This window comes from Cervus elaphus, chromosome 21 (assembly GCF_910594005.1).
Source record: "Cervus elaphus chromosome 21, mCerEla1.1, whole genome shotgun sequence".
Taxonomy (NCBI): domain Eukaryota; kingdom Metazoa; phylum Chordata; class Mammalia; order Artiodactyla; family Cervidae; genus Cervus; species Cervus elaphus.
Window position 1 is genome coordinate 74,251,193 of NC_057835.1, and position 18,238 is coordinate 74,269,430.

At 39.1% G+C, this 18,238-nt stretch overlaps 1 protein-coding gene across 2 annotated transcripts in view; it reads left to right on the top strand.

Moving 5' to 3' along the window:
• Window positions 1-7,577: 7,577 nt before the first annotated feature.
• The window catches only part of C21H8orf88 (chromosome 21 C8orf88 homolog), a 29,578-nt gene continuing 18,917 nt past the window's right edge, over window positions 7,578-18,238 (top strand). Inside the window, exons 1-2 of one of the 2 annotated variants that reach the window (XM_043880507.1) lie at window positions 7,578-7,750; window positions 15,752-15,850. In XM_043880507.1, the coding sequence (XP_043736442.1) occupies window positions 15,772-15,850 (79 nt within the window). In that variant the 5' untranslated portion in view covers window positions 7,578-7,750; window positions 15,752-15,771. Of the gene's footprint in view, window positions 7,751-15,749; window positions 15,851-18,238 lie in introns of those variants that run through there. The other variant, XM_043880508.1, reaches the window with a different exon arrangement.

An 18,238-nucleotide genomic window follows, 5' to 3' on the forward strand; every position in this document is an offset into this window, starting at 1 on the left:
ATTCAAAAGCACTCAGACTTCTTTATGGTCCAACTCTCAGATCTGTTCATAACTACTGAAAAAACATAGCTTTGACTACATGGACCTATGTTGGTGAAGTGATATCTCTGCTTTTTAATATTCTGTCTAGGTTTGCTCTTTTCTTCCAAAGAGCAAGCATCTTTTAATTTCATGGCTGCAGTCACCATCTGCAGTGATTATGGAGCCCAAGAAAATAGTCTGTCACTGTTTCCATTGCTTCCCAATCTATTTATCATGAAGTGATAGGACCATATGCTATGATCTTAGTTTTTTTAATGTTAAGTTTTAAGCCAGCTTTTCCACTCTCCTCTTTTACCCTCATCAAGAGATTCTTTAGCTCCTCTTCACTTTCTGCCATTAGGGTGTATTATCTGCATATCTGAGGCTGTTAATATTTCTCCTGGCAATATTAATTCCAGCTTGTGATTCATCCAGCCTGGCATTTCACATGATGTACTATGCATGTAAGTTAAATAAGCAAGATGACAACATACAGTGTTGTATTCTTTCTTAGTGTTGAACCAGTCAGTTGTTCCATGTCCAGTTCTAACTGTTCCTTCTTGACCTGCATACAGATTTCTCAGGAGACAGGTAAAGTGGTCTGATACTCCCATCTCTTTAAGAATTTTCCACAGTTGTTGTGGTCCACACAAAGGTGTTAGCATAGTCAATGAGGAAGTAAATGTTTTTCTGGAACTCCTTTGCTTTCTTTATGATCCAATAATGTTGACAATTTGATCTCTGGTTCCTCTGCCTCTTCAACACCCAGCTTGCACACCTGGAAGTTCTTGGTTCATGTACTGCTGAAGTATAACTTGAAGGATTTTAAGCATAACCTTGCTAGCATGTGAAATGAGTGCATTTATATGGTAGTTTGAACTTTCTTTGGCTTGTCCTTCTTTGGGATTGGAATGAAAACACCTTTTCCAGTCCTGTAGCCACTGCTGAGTTTTCCATATTTGCTGACAAATTGAGTGCAGCACTTAACAGCATCATCTTTTAAGATTTGAAATAACTCACCTGGAATTCCATCAACCTCCCCTAGCTTTGTTCACAGTAATGCTTCCTGAGGCCCACTTGACTTCACCCTTCAGGATGTCTGGCTCTAGGTGAGTTATCACACCATGATTATCCTGGTCATTAAGACCTTTTTTGTATAATACTTCTGTATGTTCTTGCCACCTTTTCTTAATCTCTTCTGCTTCTGTTAGGTCCTTACCATTTCTATCCCATAACATGCCCATCCTTGCATGAAATGTTCCCTTAAAATCTCCAATTTTCTTGAGCTCTCTAGTCTTTACTATTCTTTTGTTTTCCTCTATTTCTTTCTATTGTTCATTTAAGAAAATCTCTCTCCTTGCTGTTCTCTGGAGCTCTGCATTCAATTTCATACTTACTTCTCTTTCTCCATTGCCTTTCTTTCTCAGCTTTCCTCAGCTATTTGTAAAGCCTTCTCAGACAACCACTTCACCTTCTTGCATTTCTTTTTCTTAGGGATGGTTTTAGTCACTGCCTCCTGTAAAATGTTACAAGCCTCTGTCCACAGTTCTTCAGGCACTCTACCAGACCTAATTCTTTGAATGTATTCATCACCTCCACTATATAATCATAAGAGATTTGATTTAGATCATACCTAAATGGCTTAGTGGTTTTTCCTACTTTCTTTAAGCCTGAATATTCCAATAAGCAGTTGATGATCTGAGCCACAGTCAGCTCCAAGTCTTGTTTTTGCTGACTGTATAGAGCTTCTCCATCTTTGGTTGCAAAGAGCATAATCAATGTTTTCAGTATTGACCATCTGGTGATGTCCATGTGTAGATTTCTCCTGGGTTGTTAGAAAAAGGTGTTTGTTATGATTAGTGTATTCTTTTAACAAAACTCTGTTAGCCTTTGCCCTGCTTCATTTCGTATTCCAAAGCCAAACTTGCGAGTTACTGCAGGTTTCTCATAACTTCCTACTTTTGCATTCCCATCTCCTATAACGAAAAAGACATCTTTTTTTAGTGTTAGTTCTAGAAGATGTTGTAGGTCTTCATAGAACTAGTCAACTTCACCTTCTTCAGCCTTAGAGGTTGGGGCATAGACTTGGAATACTATGATATTGAATAGTTTGCCTTGGAAACAAACTAAGGTTATTCTGTCATTTTTGAGGTTGCACCCAAGAATTGCATTTTGAACTCTTTTGTTGACTATGAGCCTACTCCATTTCTTCTAAGTGATTCTTGCCCACAGTAGTAGACGTAGTGGTCATCTGAATTAAATTCACCCATCCCCATCCAGTTTAGTTCACTGATTCCTAAGATGTTGATGTTCAGTCTTGCCATCTCCTTGACCATGTCCAATTTACCTTAGTTCATGTATCTAACATTCCAGGATGTTATGCAGTATTGTTCTTTACAGCATAATCCTGCTAATTTTTCTGTGATTTTGTCAATTATAAAAAATGAAATAAATACATAGAGTAACAACCAATATTACAGGAATATTACATATTAAATATATGGAAATTGACATACAATGAGTTTTTATAGTTGCTTTTTAAAAAAAATATTTGGCTCTGTTAAGTCTTAGTTGCAGCACTTGGGATCTTTAGTTGCAGCTGCTAACTTAGTTGTGGTATGCAAATACTTAGTTGTGACATGTGGGAATCCAGTTCCCTAACCAGGAATCAAACCCAGGCCCCTTGCATTGGGAAAATGGAATGTTAGCTGCTGGACCACCAGGGAAGTCCCTGCAATGAGTTTTTATTAAAATAACTTCTTTTTCTTGTAATGGCAGTTTATTTAAATGATTGTTAAATAGCACCTAAAAAAAAAAAGTTAATTTTTATATTTATTTTACATACTCAGTTTCAAATTTAAATAAATACTAAGATTCTTTATATTTGATAAATGTATCTACATTTGACCTTAAGTTGGAATACCATGTGAAAAGTGTGGGGAAAAAAAAGCCTATTAAGTTTTCAGATAAGGCTAAAGATCTGAGTACAGTTTGCAATTAACAAGTAAGAGTCTTTGATCTATTGCAGAGACAGTCTTCAGTTTTTTAAGTGTAAATAAATCATTTAAGGTAGTTTATAAAATAGGAAGTGATCACAGATTTTGCTCTTTTTAAATGTCTTATGCATATGTGTAATGTCTGGATATAGAACTACTATAAGTTCCCAGTATTCAAATAATTTCTGAAAAACCTTGCCACAGTGTCTGATATTCTACACCAAATATATCATTGGCTTCAAGTATTTTGTATTTAAATAATCTTGAAGAAAATGCATTAAATTTTTATTAGTAATTCAGCCTTTATCAAGAGTAAGCTCAGGAGATTTGTAGAGAACTCCTCAGGTTACGCAATGCCTTATTGTTTTCTGGTCTCTTCCTACACATCCGCTATACGATTCCTTTCTTTGAAAGTTTCTCTCTGCCTACTGTCTGCCATCCACAGGTCTTCTTTTACTCCCACATAATGCAGACTTCAGTACCTGATTTTCATTCTTATCACATGCCATTGATTTAAATGTCATTGTGGATGGCCTCTCCAGTACTCTGGTCTGGACTCAGTTCTTTGATTCCCTCAAGTTCAATGACCTTTATCTCCATTACATGTCTGTTATTTACCACTGTAGCTGCACGGTTGGTGCCCGTACTTAGAACTACTCCATCTCCGAACTAATACTCAGATGGGCACTGTCTGATTGTATGTGTCCTCTGTCCTTACAAAATTCTCTCTTTGTACTGCCATTCCTAAATATCACCTTTAACACTTCTGATTTCCTGATTATTCCAGTCTGTCATCTATATTTACCAGTGAATCCCATAACCACAAAGATAAATGCCACTGCATATTTTTGATCTTTACCTTCAATTACTCTTCAACGTTGCTTACCCGTCTTCAGTTCTCTCTGCAAATTTCCCACACTTACCACTTGAAAACTTTAGTCCTAAGGCCCCTTACCACACTTTGCACAGCGGATCCCCTTCCTCTTACAGTGGTTGTTTCCTTAGTTCATCTATTCTTCCCTTTGTTCCTTCCCTCCACCTACCCTCTAGATTCATCCCATTCCTCCTCAGGGGACTCACAATATTTTTTCATTATTTCTGAGATCCATCTGGCTGCCTAAATCAACAACTGGCATCCCCATTTTCATTTTTCTTTCTCACACTCTCTACAGTCCATTAGCTCTCCCTGTTCTCTCAAGTGTGTGCACTTTTCTTCATGGCTCCCTCCCTATCTTAATTGTGGCTCTCATCAACAGTGCATGTAAAAGTCTATTTGAACTGGTCACTCTGCTTCTGTTTCTGCCTTGCCTGCCTGTACCTCTCCTCACTCCATTTTCCACGTTAGTCAATTAGGTGATCAGTTTTCATATACACATAGGATCTTATCATACCCTAAAGTCCTTCAGCTCTCTCCACATCCTTAGAAAGGAGATAAAAGGCTCTTCCCTTTCTCTGGCTAATATTGAAACACTACCCTAGCAGTATCTCGTATTTTGTGTTTCTGCAGTACTGAATTACTGATATTTTTTGGTATTTCAATTCTATATGCTTCTGGACAGGTCCTTCTGCCTGCAAGGAATAGCCCTGTCTAACTTGGTAACCTCCTTTTTATCCCTGAAAATCCTGCTAAGGCATTACCTCCCCTGTAAACCCTTCCATGTATTTTCCTCCCTTCCACCCACAGGCAGAATTATTTCTTTCCTCATACTACTTCTATTCCATGTAAATACTTCTGCTACATATACTACCTATATTTTACTTATTGATTTATACTCTTAAGACTATTGTTCTCTTCTTACTGCTAAACTTCATTTTTTTTCTCATCTCAGGACATTAATACCTACACTTCCTTTTCCCTAAATACCTTTTTCCTTTCCTACACCAGCATCCACCTCTAGCTTAGATGATTCCTTTTCAAAGAGGCATTCCATCTTCGGTTGTACCATTCTAGTCAAGTTTTCTTTGCTTGCCTTTACACAGCGTCCTTTGGAGATTACTGGCCTTCTGAGTCCCCTTTCTAAATTCTTCTTTCTGGAATGGATATGTTTCTTAATCAACATCCTTTCTTAATGTTCTAATTTATCTATAACATGTTGTATACATTATTTCTGTATGGGTATATATTTTCTGTATGTGTAAATAAAAAAGCTCAACTTAAATATCCTTTTATAATCTCATATTTTCAAGTTCCAATCTGAATTCATCATTTCCCTCCCCAAAACTATTCTACCTCTTGAGTTCCCTATCTTATGTCATCACCACCTATTCACTTGTTCACCCAACTCAGAAACCCCCATAGATTCTCTTCTTCTTCACTCAATCCTTCTGTCCAATCTGTCACAAAACTGTTGATTTCACTTCAGCAACATCTCTCAGATCTATCCCCTATACTTCATTACTTATCTCAGATATCATTATTTCTATTGGAGTTGAGAAATGGAGTATTTCCTGCCATAACAGTAAACAAGATTGAGCCATGAGGGAAGTCCAACCATGTCACAGTCATCAGCAATTCTGGCCTTCCAAATGTAAATTCCTGAGCCCTAAGGGTACACAAGAAGACTAATACCTGTGATCTGGCAGTCATCAGGCTGTAGCCACTCCCTACGGTGAGCTCAGAGGAAGTCAGGATGTGAAAAATACAGGATACTGGCCCCAGATAGCTGAGATGCATACGAAAGGAATGACTTCAGTGATCCCAGACTCTTGCATCTTACCATACATAGAAAAGCACTAAATTCCTTAACTTGGGATATCTGATTTTCTTTAATTCATAAAAAATACTTCTGATGTTCAGACTACCTGCTCTTGGTTGCAAAGTTCTATATAACTCTTCCCCAACCCCAACTTCTCAGAGCAGTTCTCTCAGAGCAAATTGAGATGCTGTCTCCTGGTCTTAAGTCCTAAAAAGTCCCACCAAATAAAACATAACTCTCAACTTCTGGATTGTGAATATTTTTTAAGCTGACAGTTATTGCAAACACTCTGGAGGAAGACTTCTGTGGCCTGTTTAATATGTCAACCACAAGTTGGCACTTGTCATGGGTGCTTGCCATCTACTTCTACAGGGATTAAATCATGTGCCGCTGCAGCTGCTGACCTTCAACACCCTCTGAAGAAGCTTGGGTGGAAAGCAGAAATGAGGCACTTTATGCTCCAGGAAACTGGCAGGACAGGTCTTTAGACAGATATTCTCAGGAGTTGACCTTAGGAGCCAAATTCTTATATTTCCCCAAATCTAGAAAAGCACTAAAATCCTTCATGGTGACGACTGTTTCTCGTGACTAGCAGAAGCCTCACGAGACCAGCAGAAACTTTCTAAAATATATATATATATGCTTGATAGCATGCACTTCCCCTTTACCAGTCTTTACCAGTATCACATATATACTATCTTTCCTCTCTCCCTCTTTGGATTAGTTTCTCAGAGCTATCTGAGGTGCTGACTCTTGGACAGTAGTTCTCCTATTGCCCCAAATAAAACATCACTCACAACTCTCATGTTATGCGTTTTTCATTAATAAATATTGCTATACCTTACACTCCCTCCCCCCAAATCTACCCTTCATTGTGCTGTGAGAAGGACCTTTCCAAGATTCAAAAAGGTAAGCTATGAAAGATTCAAACAGAAAACTTGTTTTCTTTCCCCACTGCTGTTTGCCCCAACTCCAACTACTGCTTACTAGGCAAGTTTTCTTTTCCCTTTGAACCATCTCTTCTCGCCTTCCTCCCACAGCCAGCCGCAACAAACCAAGCATAAGCTGCTTAGAAAACAAATGACATTCCAAGCCTAAGAGTCAATTCAGGCATTCTTTGCACTGTGCTCCCAACTTTAATCTATTCCAACACTTGGCACACATGGCCCATGGCCCACCAGATTGTGAGCTGGGTAATGACAGGAATTTTCCTATTCACCTGTGTTCTGCCTCCACATCCCCTAGTAGAGTGAAAGGACCAAGAGGGGACTCTCAAAAACAACAGTGAAAAAATATGAGTGAAAAGACTCAGATGAAGTCACTTCAACCAGTTTCGTTCAAGATGGCGGTCTGTGTGAGCTGTGTACGCCTGTCTGAAGTTAACCATGTCCCTTACTCCCTGACCGCCCTAAATCTCAGCACTGCTTAGACTCAGGCCGGGGGCAGCGCGGGCAGCGCCGACGGGGCCTACCGGCGGCTCTGACGCGGAAGGGGAGCAGTCGTCAGCGCGCCCGAGGCCTGGCTCACAGAGGCGGCCTGGCTCACAGAAGCGGCCTGGAGCCCCCGCCCGGCCCCCCCGAGCCGGCGGCTTGCCTCGCCCCCTCCCGGTCTCAGGCAGGTCGGACCGCCGGCTGGGGTCCTGAAGGCTGTTCATGCGGGCACGCCCCGTCCAAGGAGAGCCCGTCAGCACCTCAGAGAGGCCTCCCGCGGCCTCCTCCTCGCCAGGCGCGACCTCCAGAGCGGGCAGCGTCGGCCCCTCGCGCCCCATACGTCCAGGAAAAGACGCGACGCCAGTTTAACGGTTCAGTTCTCGCCCGACTGCTGCAGCGCCGTAGGTCGGGCGCCCGAGGCTCCACCCCGCGCCCGCCCCGAGCCTCTGGGGGCCGCCGTCTGCCCCACCCCGCTGCTGCCAATCGGGGCCTCGAGCGAGACGCCGGAGCCGTTCCCGGACGGGCACCCCCGGCGCTCCGCGGTCGTGTCTGGACTGAGTGCCGCGACGCGGCTGCCGGCCCCGAAATCCTCCAGGATCTTCAGGCGGTAGGTTGCCGGGGAGGACGGGCCGCGAGGCGAACAGAAATCAGGACTCCGGGGAGTGAGGCGGCGAGTGGGCGCCGTCTCCGAGGACGGACGTGGGGGAAGTTGGGGTGTCGGGGAGAGAACTGGCTGGGGTCTGGGATGAGTCGGGCAAGGCCTCCACAGGGTCGCCAAGATGCGGCTCTTAGGGCGCAAAGTCGGCGAGCAGATCGGCTGGAAAGGCGCGGGGGCTGGGGCGGGGGAAACCGGGCGAGAGGCAAGTGGCCCGGGGAGTTACACTGCTGAAGGAATGTTGATAAAACAAAAATAAAACAAAATGCCCCCAGAAGTTAAGTGTGTATGGACACCTGCTCCACGACCTGGTGGTAGGTAAGTGGGATGGTTTGAAGACTGCTTCCCGTATCCTGGCATCGTCCGTACTAATTGTGACCAACAGTTTGTTTTTGAGATTACTTTAGTTGTTTTTGTTAATAATAAAATAAAGAGCAAACGAATAATTAATTACACGAAATTATATTCTGTAAGAAAAGAAAACCCAGTAAGAATAGAGAAACCAAAGACATACGTGGTCATTTCACAGAAGTAAATCAAATGGCTCATGAACCGTATTTGAAGATGTTCTGTGCAACTTGTATGTTAGGATACGCATTTTTACGAAAGTTGACATACAACATTTTGTTAGTTTCAGATGTACAGCATAATATTTTATCAAAACTTTGTAGTTGCTGACATTTTCGCAAAACTGTAAAATAAAAACTCTGAAAAAGGACAGTTACATCAGTTATGACAATGACCAACACGCATTACCTGGACAATTTATCCCACCTAAATGTTAAATTGTATTTGTGTTAAAAGATGCTTCACAGGGAAAAAATTTTTTTTGGTCAGAAAGCATGAAACAGAAAACAGAACACTCTTGGCTTATAACTTTTTGATATTTCAGTTTAAATATTTGATATTTAATTTTTGCTAAATATGACAACCTAGTTTGTGGAATATAAAATGTCTTTCACGTCACAATTAGTTTATCCTTTAGTCCTCTGTATTTCCTTTATTTTTCCTCTATCAGTTTATCAGTTTATGCTGCTTAATTACATCAGCATTTGGCTTTAAGGAATCATAACTTAGTAAAAGAGGTATTTTGAAGTTGAAAACTGAGATTAAATCTTACCTGATATAATCCTATATGGGAAATATACATGAGATAAATGAAAGCATGTCTTTTCACTTCTCCTTTCAGCTTATTTCTTAAATTTTATATACTCTTATTTCTTAATTTCAGCAGAACCATCAGCAATTTCTAAAGAAATCTAGCATTTAAGTTGTATATTTTAAGTATAATACTGTTTCTAAGTGTAGTACATAGCAAGTATAGTATCTAATGGATTAGAATGGCAGTGTACCATGTCTGCAGAATGAGGAAAGCATATTAATCCCACAATATATTTAATAGTCTAAGAAAAATTGAAAATTGAGGAAATGAAAATTATTAGCACACATCAACTCATTCAAAAGGTTTTATACGTACAAACGTTCCTTCTCATAATTTTTTTCCGTACAAGTACTGTCCATCCACATGGAGTAGTGGAGAGTCAAGTGTGTTTTACTTGCCAAGCACACAAGTTTAGAGATGATGGCATGAACTTTACAGTCAAAACCTCATTTCTACCAATTACTAACTGTGAATTTGTGCAGTTCTCTTATTTTTCTTAGCTTCAGGTTTCTCATATGTAAAGGAACTTAATAATGAGTTTCTGCAACAGTTAATGTATGGCTCAAAATTAAATGAGATAGTATATGTAAAGCATTTAATATGTATGTAGTAAGATCTCAAAAAAATGAAGTTTTAATTAAAAAAAGAAAAGCATATATTGGGTAATGAAATTGTGCCCCCATCTGATCAGTGTATATGCTTATTATATCATGGTACTATATTTTAGAAAAATTTAGGTTAATTTATAATTTCAGAGTTGGTGGGCCCTTAGGATTCATATTTAGCTCAACATTTTTTTAAAAAAAGAAATAACCTAAGATATAGTTAGTATTCTAGATGTAGAATAGCAGTGACACAGATTTCCTGACTTGCAAACCAGTGTTCTATTCATATCACTTGGCCTTAATCAATGTGATACACCATATTAACAAATTGAAAAATAAAAACCATATGATAGTCTCAATAGATCCAGAAAAAGCCTTTGACAAAACTCAGCTTCCATTTATGATTAAAATTCTTAAAAAAAAAATGCACATAGAAGGGACCAACCTCAACATATCACTTGGCCTTTTAAGATGATTTGTTAAATATGTGTGAACTTGAAAAAAACTTTAATAACCATTTCTCAGCATGTGTTAGTTAATACTATTAATTTTTGAGATATTGGATCAAAATGTCCTTTAAGAAACATTTATACCACAAAACTATATATTTACATTTCAAAGACAACTGTATGACAGACCCACTACTTGCTACCCAGTGGTGTAGGTAGGATTATATTTTTTTTACAACTGTTCTTTGTAACACTTGATATCATAAATGCCTACACTAGGTAGGACCAGTAGCTTCAAAGGAAACTTTTGGAGTTCTACATTAGAGTTTGCTAAAGACTGAAGTTATTTTACATAATGACTTTATAGTTCAGCTGTCTTTATTTTTTACACAATTAAAATTAAGAGAATTAAGAATTAATTTTTAAGATAATTAATTAATTCTTAATTAAGAATTAAATTAAGAGAATTAAGTTTTGATTTGTGGAGCCCTGTCCTTCATAAATTATGATGCTTGATCAGTTTTACAATAATAATTGCTTATTATTATATAAAGTAAGTACTTGCCTTTCCATTAATAACACTGTTTAAGATATGATGCTGTTATGTAGTATGCATCCCAAACTTATTTCCTATAATATCACAGTCTCTATGCAGGCATAGTTTACTTTTAAAAAATCATATTGAATACAATATTGTATGAAATGTGAAGTTATATATCTGGAGCCTTTGCTGGAGTTTCCCTACTACAAATTGAAAGAGTGCGTGCTTGCTAAATTGCTTCAGTCTTGTCTGAGTCTTTGCAATGCTATGGACTGTAGCCCGCCAGGCCTCTCAATTTGTAGTAGTTTTCCTACTACAGATTGAAAAGGGAAAGGGTAGGAGGGTACAGAAAAATCTTTGGTGGTTTTTCTTGTTTGTTTGTTTATTTACTTGTATTGCAAACTGATATAATAGTTCTGTAACTCCTAAACTCTTGAAAATCCCTGGTTTGAATACTGTGGATTTGCTTTGCTCAGCAACTGGAATACACTTTACAACGTACCAACTCAATTTCAGCTGAGCAATGGAAAAAAAGTGTGTGCCAAAGTAGTCTATTGTATTCTTTTCATGGGGAACAGGGTGGAAAGTTACTACTACTAGTATTGACATTCGGGTCCTAATTAAAGTGGTTAGAATACATATTAAATAATGAAATACTAGACTGCTTTTAGGTCTATGTTAAAATATCTCTTTCACATGAAAATATTCAGTCAATAAAGTGGTTTTTTTCTTCATATACTTTTTTTTGTTTCCTATTATATCCTATTTTTGTGTAACGTCAACAAATACGTACAGCATTAGTTTTGTTTAGAACTCACCATGCTGAAATGCTAGTTAGCATACCCATTACAGATCTAGATGGGTGCTAACTTGGGATGTTGTTGTTCAGTTGCTCGGTTGTGGCTGACTCTTTGCGACCCCATGGACTGCAGCATGCCAGGCTTCCCTGTCCTCTGTCTCCCAGAGTTTGCTTGAACTCATGTCCATTGAGTTGGTGATGCCATCCAACCATCTCATCCTGTGTCGTCCCCTTCTCCTCCTGCCCTCAATCTTTCCCAGCATCAGGGTCTTTTCCAGTGAGTCATCTCTTCGCGTCAGATTTGCTTATCTCCAAACTTCAAGAAAAAGGAACTATTTTGTGCTTAGTTATCATTGCTAACTTTGAGATGTTGTTTATAAATTTATGATTTTCACACTTGAATTGTGTCCAAAAGAATTAGATGAAAGCATTTCTTTGGTGTGTAAAGAAAGTGATTAACCCCATTTTGTACTTAGGGAAACAGTCTCTTAGACCAACTTCTGCTCAAGATCATATGGTTAGAATCAGTTTCTGGAAGATTAAGTGAAAATCTGGTGGAGTTTTACTTTTGACTTCGTCTTGATAGGCATCAAAATTTGGAAAACTTGATTCATTCAAACATCAGAAAATTTTCATTAAATAGGAGACATTTAAATTTATAGATGTATTTAGTAAAACTGATTCTGTTGCAGCTACTAAGATACACAAAACCAGTTTTTTTTTTACTTCAACTGTCTAATCAGTTAGGCTTGTGATAGATTTTTTGTATGATATATTTTAGAAAAATTAATAGTCAAAATACAATATGGGCCACTGGAGGAAGAAAGAAAATCATTATTGTTGTTTCTATTCTTGTTATTTTACTATTAACCATTTGTTAGGAACTAGAGAACTTCTTGTGAGCTTCATCTGAGCTTCCCTGTTAGCCCAGCTGGTAAAGAATCTGCCTACAACATGTGAGGCCCCATTTGGATTCCTGAGTCAGGAAGTTCCCCTGGAGAAGGTATAGGCTACCCACTCCAGTATTTTGAGGCTTCCCTCGTGGTTCAGATGGTAAAGAATCCACCTGCAATGCAAGAGACCTGGGTTTGATCCCTGGGTTGGGGAGATCCCCTGGAGGAGGGCATGGCTACCCACTCCAGTATTCTTTCCTGGAGAATCCCATGGACTGAGGAGCCTGGCGAGCTACAGTCCGTGGGGTCACAAAGAGTCAAACACGACTGAGCAGCTCAGCACAGCACATATCTTTGGGCTTCCCTGGTGGCTCAGATGGTAAAGAACCTGCCTGCAATGCAGGAGACCTGGGTTCGGTCCATGGGTTAGGAAGATCCCCTGGAGGAGGGCTTGGCAACCCACTCAACTATTCTTGCCTGGAGAATCCCCTTGGAAAGAAGAGCTTGGCGGCTACAGTCCATGGGATTGCAAAGAGTCAGACAGGACTGAGCGAGTAAGCCCCACACAGAGAACTTCACGTGAATTATTTTATTTAATGTTAGTGTTGAAAGAAGAGCAGCAGAGTGAGGGAACTCCAGAAAACCTGAGTTTATAGATATATGTGAAGCATAATGACATTTATGAATTCAGCAATTTATTGAACATGTAGTGTGTATTAGACACTGTGGTGGTCCTTAGAGAGATGCTGTATATTAGATAGTGTTCTGGCTGTTAGAGAGAGTGATGGAGCTATGATTTTATAGTCAGCTAATGTAATAAATACCACACTGGAAGAGGGTGCAAGGGTGCTTTGTGAACATAAAAGAAGGGTGCCTAACGAAACCTGGAAAGTTCTGCCTATGTCAGGGGTGGAGAGAGAGGAAGGGGCTAGCTTGACTGTAGGGTGTCCACTCTAGAAGCATGGGGATGAGCATATATGCCACTTTCTAGACTCATGACCTGGGACAAGTTACCTAATTTCTCTAAGCATTATCTGGAAAATGAAGTTTAAAAAATTATAAAACTAACATTTATTGAACTCTTACAATATAACAGGCATTGTGCTAATGATTTATACAGATTTTCTTGTGTAGTCCTCAAACCTAGGAGGTAGGGGTTATTGTTTTCCATAATTATATAACTAGGTGGTAGAGCTGTGATAAGAACCCAGGTAGGTTGACCCAAGACCTGAGCTCTAACTGTTAATAGTGCCTAATTTATAAAGTTGTTCTGAATTTTAAATAATGTGGCATAGTTAATGGTTTACTGTGCATGAAACGTGGATGTCGGCTCATGTTTCTGTTATTAATAATTCAGCAGGTGATGGGGAACTAAAGTTTTTGAAGCAGATATGTGTGTAAAGGGATCATAATTTGGAGAGAAAAGAAGCTATATTCTCCTTTTTGTTCAGCAAATGCTTGTTTTGGACCTACTTTGGATCCAGTCCAAGTACTGAGTTAGTTGCAAGGGACACAGGAGGAATGAAAATATTGTTCCTTACTTTGAGAAGAATCTGTCCCTCGCTTTTGCTAGTATGGAAGACAAATCAGCCATCCCAGTTTAGTATATAGTATAGTACAGTGTTCTCTAAGTGCCATGATGTGGCCATATTCATTTTGTCCCAGGTACCTAGGTACATAGGGAAAGGCAGTATTTAATTAAATCAGACTAGGTGTTCAGGGCAGAGAAGGCAATGGCACCCCACTCCAGTACTCTTGCCTGGAAAATCCCATGGACGGAGGAGCCTGGTGGGCTGCAGTCCATGGGGTCGCTAAGAGTCGGACACGACTGAGCGACTTCACTTTCATTTTTCACTTTCATGCATTGGAGAGGGAAATGGCAACCCACTCCAGCATTCTTACCTGGAGAATCCGAGGGACGGGAGGGCCTGGTGGGCTGCCATCTTTGGGGTTGCACAGAGTCCGACACAACTGAAGTGACTTAGCAGCAGCAGCAGGTGTTAAGGGAGATACAGTAAGAACTACCGGGGCCTGAAAGAGTAGTGGTTGGAGTAAAGAAAACAGACCTGAGTGATATTTTGGCAGTAGAATGGGGTTAGAGACTGATTATGGCGAGGGGCTCTAATTTAGACAAATTTAAGGAATACAACAGGAGGGACATCTTTGGAGTCAAAGTAATGAATTTAATTTTGGATATGTTGAATTTGAGGTACATACTATAAGATATAAATTGGAATATCTTTTGGCAATTAGAAAGATAGTTAATATAATAATATACTCAGGAGGTGATCATTCATCACCTCCTGAATTATTAATAATGGAAACAGAAGCCAACATCCATGTGTCATGCACAGTAAACCATTTATCATCGTCACGTTATTTAAAAAGAGAGGTAGACGCTGGATGTGTAAATAAGGGCATACTTATGTAGATAGGTAGTTACAGTCATGAAAATAGATAATTAGCTAGGAGAATCAAAGCCAAATTTGGACTAATCCCTAAATTTAACTGGAGAAAAATAGGAATCATCTAAGGAAGTTAAAAGAGGCAGTCAAAGAAATAGGAAATAAAGCCTATAGAAAAGAGGGAAGTTAAGGGAGGGAAATGTTTTAAAGAGGGAATATTCAGTTGTGACAGATGCTGAAATGGGTCTCTGGTTGTTGCAGGTTGTTTTAAATTCTTGTTTTGTGTTTTCCACTTTAATTTATAAAATAGTTATCTTCAAATGAATGCCATGGTTTTTTTAATTGTAAGTTCTATTTTTTTTTAGTCCTCTTTTATTTTTTTATTGAAGAATAATTGCTTTACAGAGTTTTGTTGTTTTCTGTCAAACCTCAACATGAATCAGCCATAGGTATACATACATCCCCTCCTTTTTGAACCTCCCTCCCACGTCCCTCCCCACCCCATCCCTCTAGATTGATACAGAGCCCCTGTTTGAGTTTCCTGAGCCATACAGAAAATTCCCATTGGCTATCTATTTTACATATGGTAATGTAAGTTTCCATGTTACTCTTTCCATATATCTCACCCTCTCCTCTCCTCTCCCCATGTCCATGAATCTATTCTCTATGTCTTGTTTCTCCACTGCTGCCCTGTAAATAAATTCTTCAGTACCATTTTTCTAGATTCCATATATATGTGTTAGAATATGATATTTATCTTTCTCTTTCTGACTCCCTTCACTCTGTATAGTAGGTTCTAGGTTCATCCACCTCATCAGAACTGACTCAAATGTGTTCCTTTTTATGGCCGAGTAATATTCCATTGTGTCTGTTTACCACAACTTCTTTATCCATTCATCTGTTGATGGACATCTAGGTTGCTTCCCTGTTCTACCTATTGTAAATAGTGCTGCAGTGAGCAGTGGGATACATGTGTCTTTTTCAGTTTTGGTTTCCTCAGGGTATATGCCTCGGAGTGGGATTCCTGGGTCATTTGGTGGTAATGTCATTGTTTTGTTAGTATATGTGTTAAAGCAGTTTGTATTTTTCCCTCCTAAAGTATGGAACCTCAAGATCTTTATGATAATGGAAACCAAAAAGTTGATTGGTAAACCACTTCAACCAGCAAGACCTGTTCGTCATCTGAGTTCTCCCCCTGGTGAGTAATCTGGTATCCACATTTAAAAAATTAATTGGCTAATAGCTAATTAGTATTTGAAAGGCCAAATAATACATAAATGTGTATAAAATACATAAATAGTTTATGGTGGATATTTAAAGATAATGAAAACCAATGATCTCTGAAGAATTTAGAAGTATTACCAATGAAAAGGGATTCTTTTTTTATCGAAGTATATAACTGATTTACAATACTGTGTTGGTTTTAGGTGTACAGCAATGATTCAGTTTTATATATATACATATGTATGGGCTTCCCTGATAGCTCAGCTGGTAAAGAATCTGCCTGCAATGTGGGAGACCTGGGTTCAGTTCCTGGGTTGGGAAGATCCCCTGGAAAAGGGAAAGGCTACCCACTCCAGTGTTCTGGCCTGGAGAATTCCGTGGACTGTATAGTCCATGGGGTCACAAAGAGTCAGACACGACTGAGTGATTGTCACTCACATATATGTGTATATACATATTTTTTTTATATTATTTTCCATTATAGGTTATTATAAGATATTGAATATAGTTAATTGTGCTATATAGCAAATCCTTATTGCTTATCTGTTTTATGTATAATAGTTTGTTAATCCCATACTCCTAATTTATCCCTCAGCTCCTCCCTTTCCCCTTTGGTAACCATAAGATAGATTGTTTTCTGTGTCTGTGAGTCTGTTTCTGTTTTGTCTATAGATTCATTTGTATTATTTTTTAGATTCCACATATAAATGGCGTCATATAATATTTGTCTTTATCTGACTGACTTCACTAAGTGTACTATTCTCTAGGTCCATTCATACTGCTGCAAATGGCAGTGTTTCATGCTTTTTATGGCTGAGTAATATTCCACTGTGTATATATACCACATCTTCTTAGGCCAGTCATGTGTTAATGGGCACTTGGGTCGTTTCCATGTCTTGGCTATTATAAATAGTGCTGCTGTGAACATTGGAATGCATGTATCTTTTCAAATTAAAGAGTTTTTCTCTTTTCTGGATACATACTCAGGAGGGGGATTGCTGGACCATAAGATAACTCTAGTTTTAAGGAACCTCCGCACTGTTTTGCATTGGAGAAGGAAATGGCAGCCCACTCCAGTGTTCTTGCCTTGAGAATCCTGTGGATGGAGGAGCCTGGTGGGCTGCTGTCCATAGGGCCGCACAGAGTTGGACACGACTGAAGCCACTTAGCAGGCATGCGTGCCTTGAAGAAGGAAATGGCAGCCCACTCCAGTGTTCTTGCCTGGAGAACCCCAGGGACAGGGGGGCCTGGCGGGCTGCCGTCTGTGGGGTCGCACACTTAGCAGCAGCAGCAGCATACTGTTTTGCATAGTGGCTGCACCCATTTACATTTCCACCAACAGTGATTGGAATTGCTCTCACCAGCAATTATTATTTGTAGATTTTTTCATTATGGCTATTCTGACCTGTGAAGTGGTACCTCATTGTGGTTTTGACTTGTGTTAAGAAATGGATTCTTAATGGTCTACTAGTCCATAGTCTACCAGACCAGCAAAGATGGGAAGAACAGTTTTTGCTTAAGAGCAACTCATGGATTTTTTTTATGTCTCATTTTCATGGTTAACAACTGGCTTATGCTCAGAATGATACTCTTAATGCAAATCATGTCCTGTGGTTTTGATCACTGCCGAGCAGTCATGCTGGAGAGAGCATTAGCCTTTAATAAAATGCCTAATTGAAAAAAATTAGTGCAAAGCAACACTTACAGATTAGGGCTGTGCTTTAGCTGAACAGAAAGTCTTAATTTTTTAGGAAATCTAAAATTTTCTAAAATTAAAATATTTTCCCTTGGCCATAATACTAAACTTTTGGACAAATTCTTGAAATACTTTGTATTTAATTCCAAATTGGAATAATAATTTTTTATTCTTTTTCAGTACTAGCTACATATACTTATATTTTACATATATATGTATAAAAGTTACTTTAATTCTGCTTAGTCCATGTGTTCAACTGAGTAACTGGCTACCTAGAAAAGGGAAAACATAGCACTTTTATTGAACACAAAGATGAAGCGGAAAAGATAGAAATGATACAGTTCCTCAGTCCTCTACTTGTTCTTCCATCTTTGGTTCCTACAAAGAAGATTGTCTACACTTGGGTCATGTTTCCTCTGAAGATGGCCGTGACTTAGGACAGACAAAATGAAATGAAGAGATCTTCTGGACCATAGTTTAGCAATGCTGATGTGATTCAGCATTCTTCTGGTACACTGAAGAAGCAGTTGTGTAGAGCCAAGTCTCATTTTGTCCTAAAGCAAAGGAAATAAAACCACTGTCAGCTACTTGTTTCTGTGACTAGCCTTTTTACAGTATCCCTCCCTCCCTCGTTTGTACAGATTCCATTTTTCACGGATTCTTTCC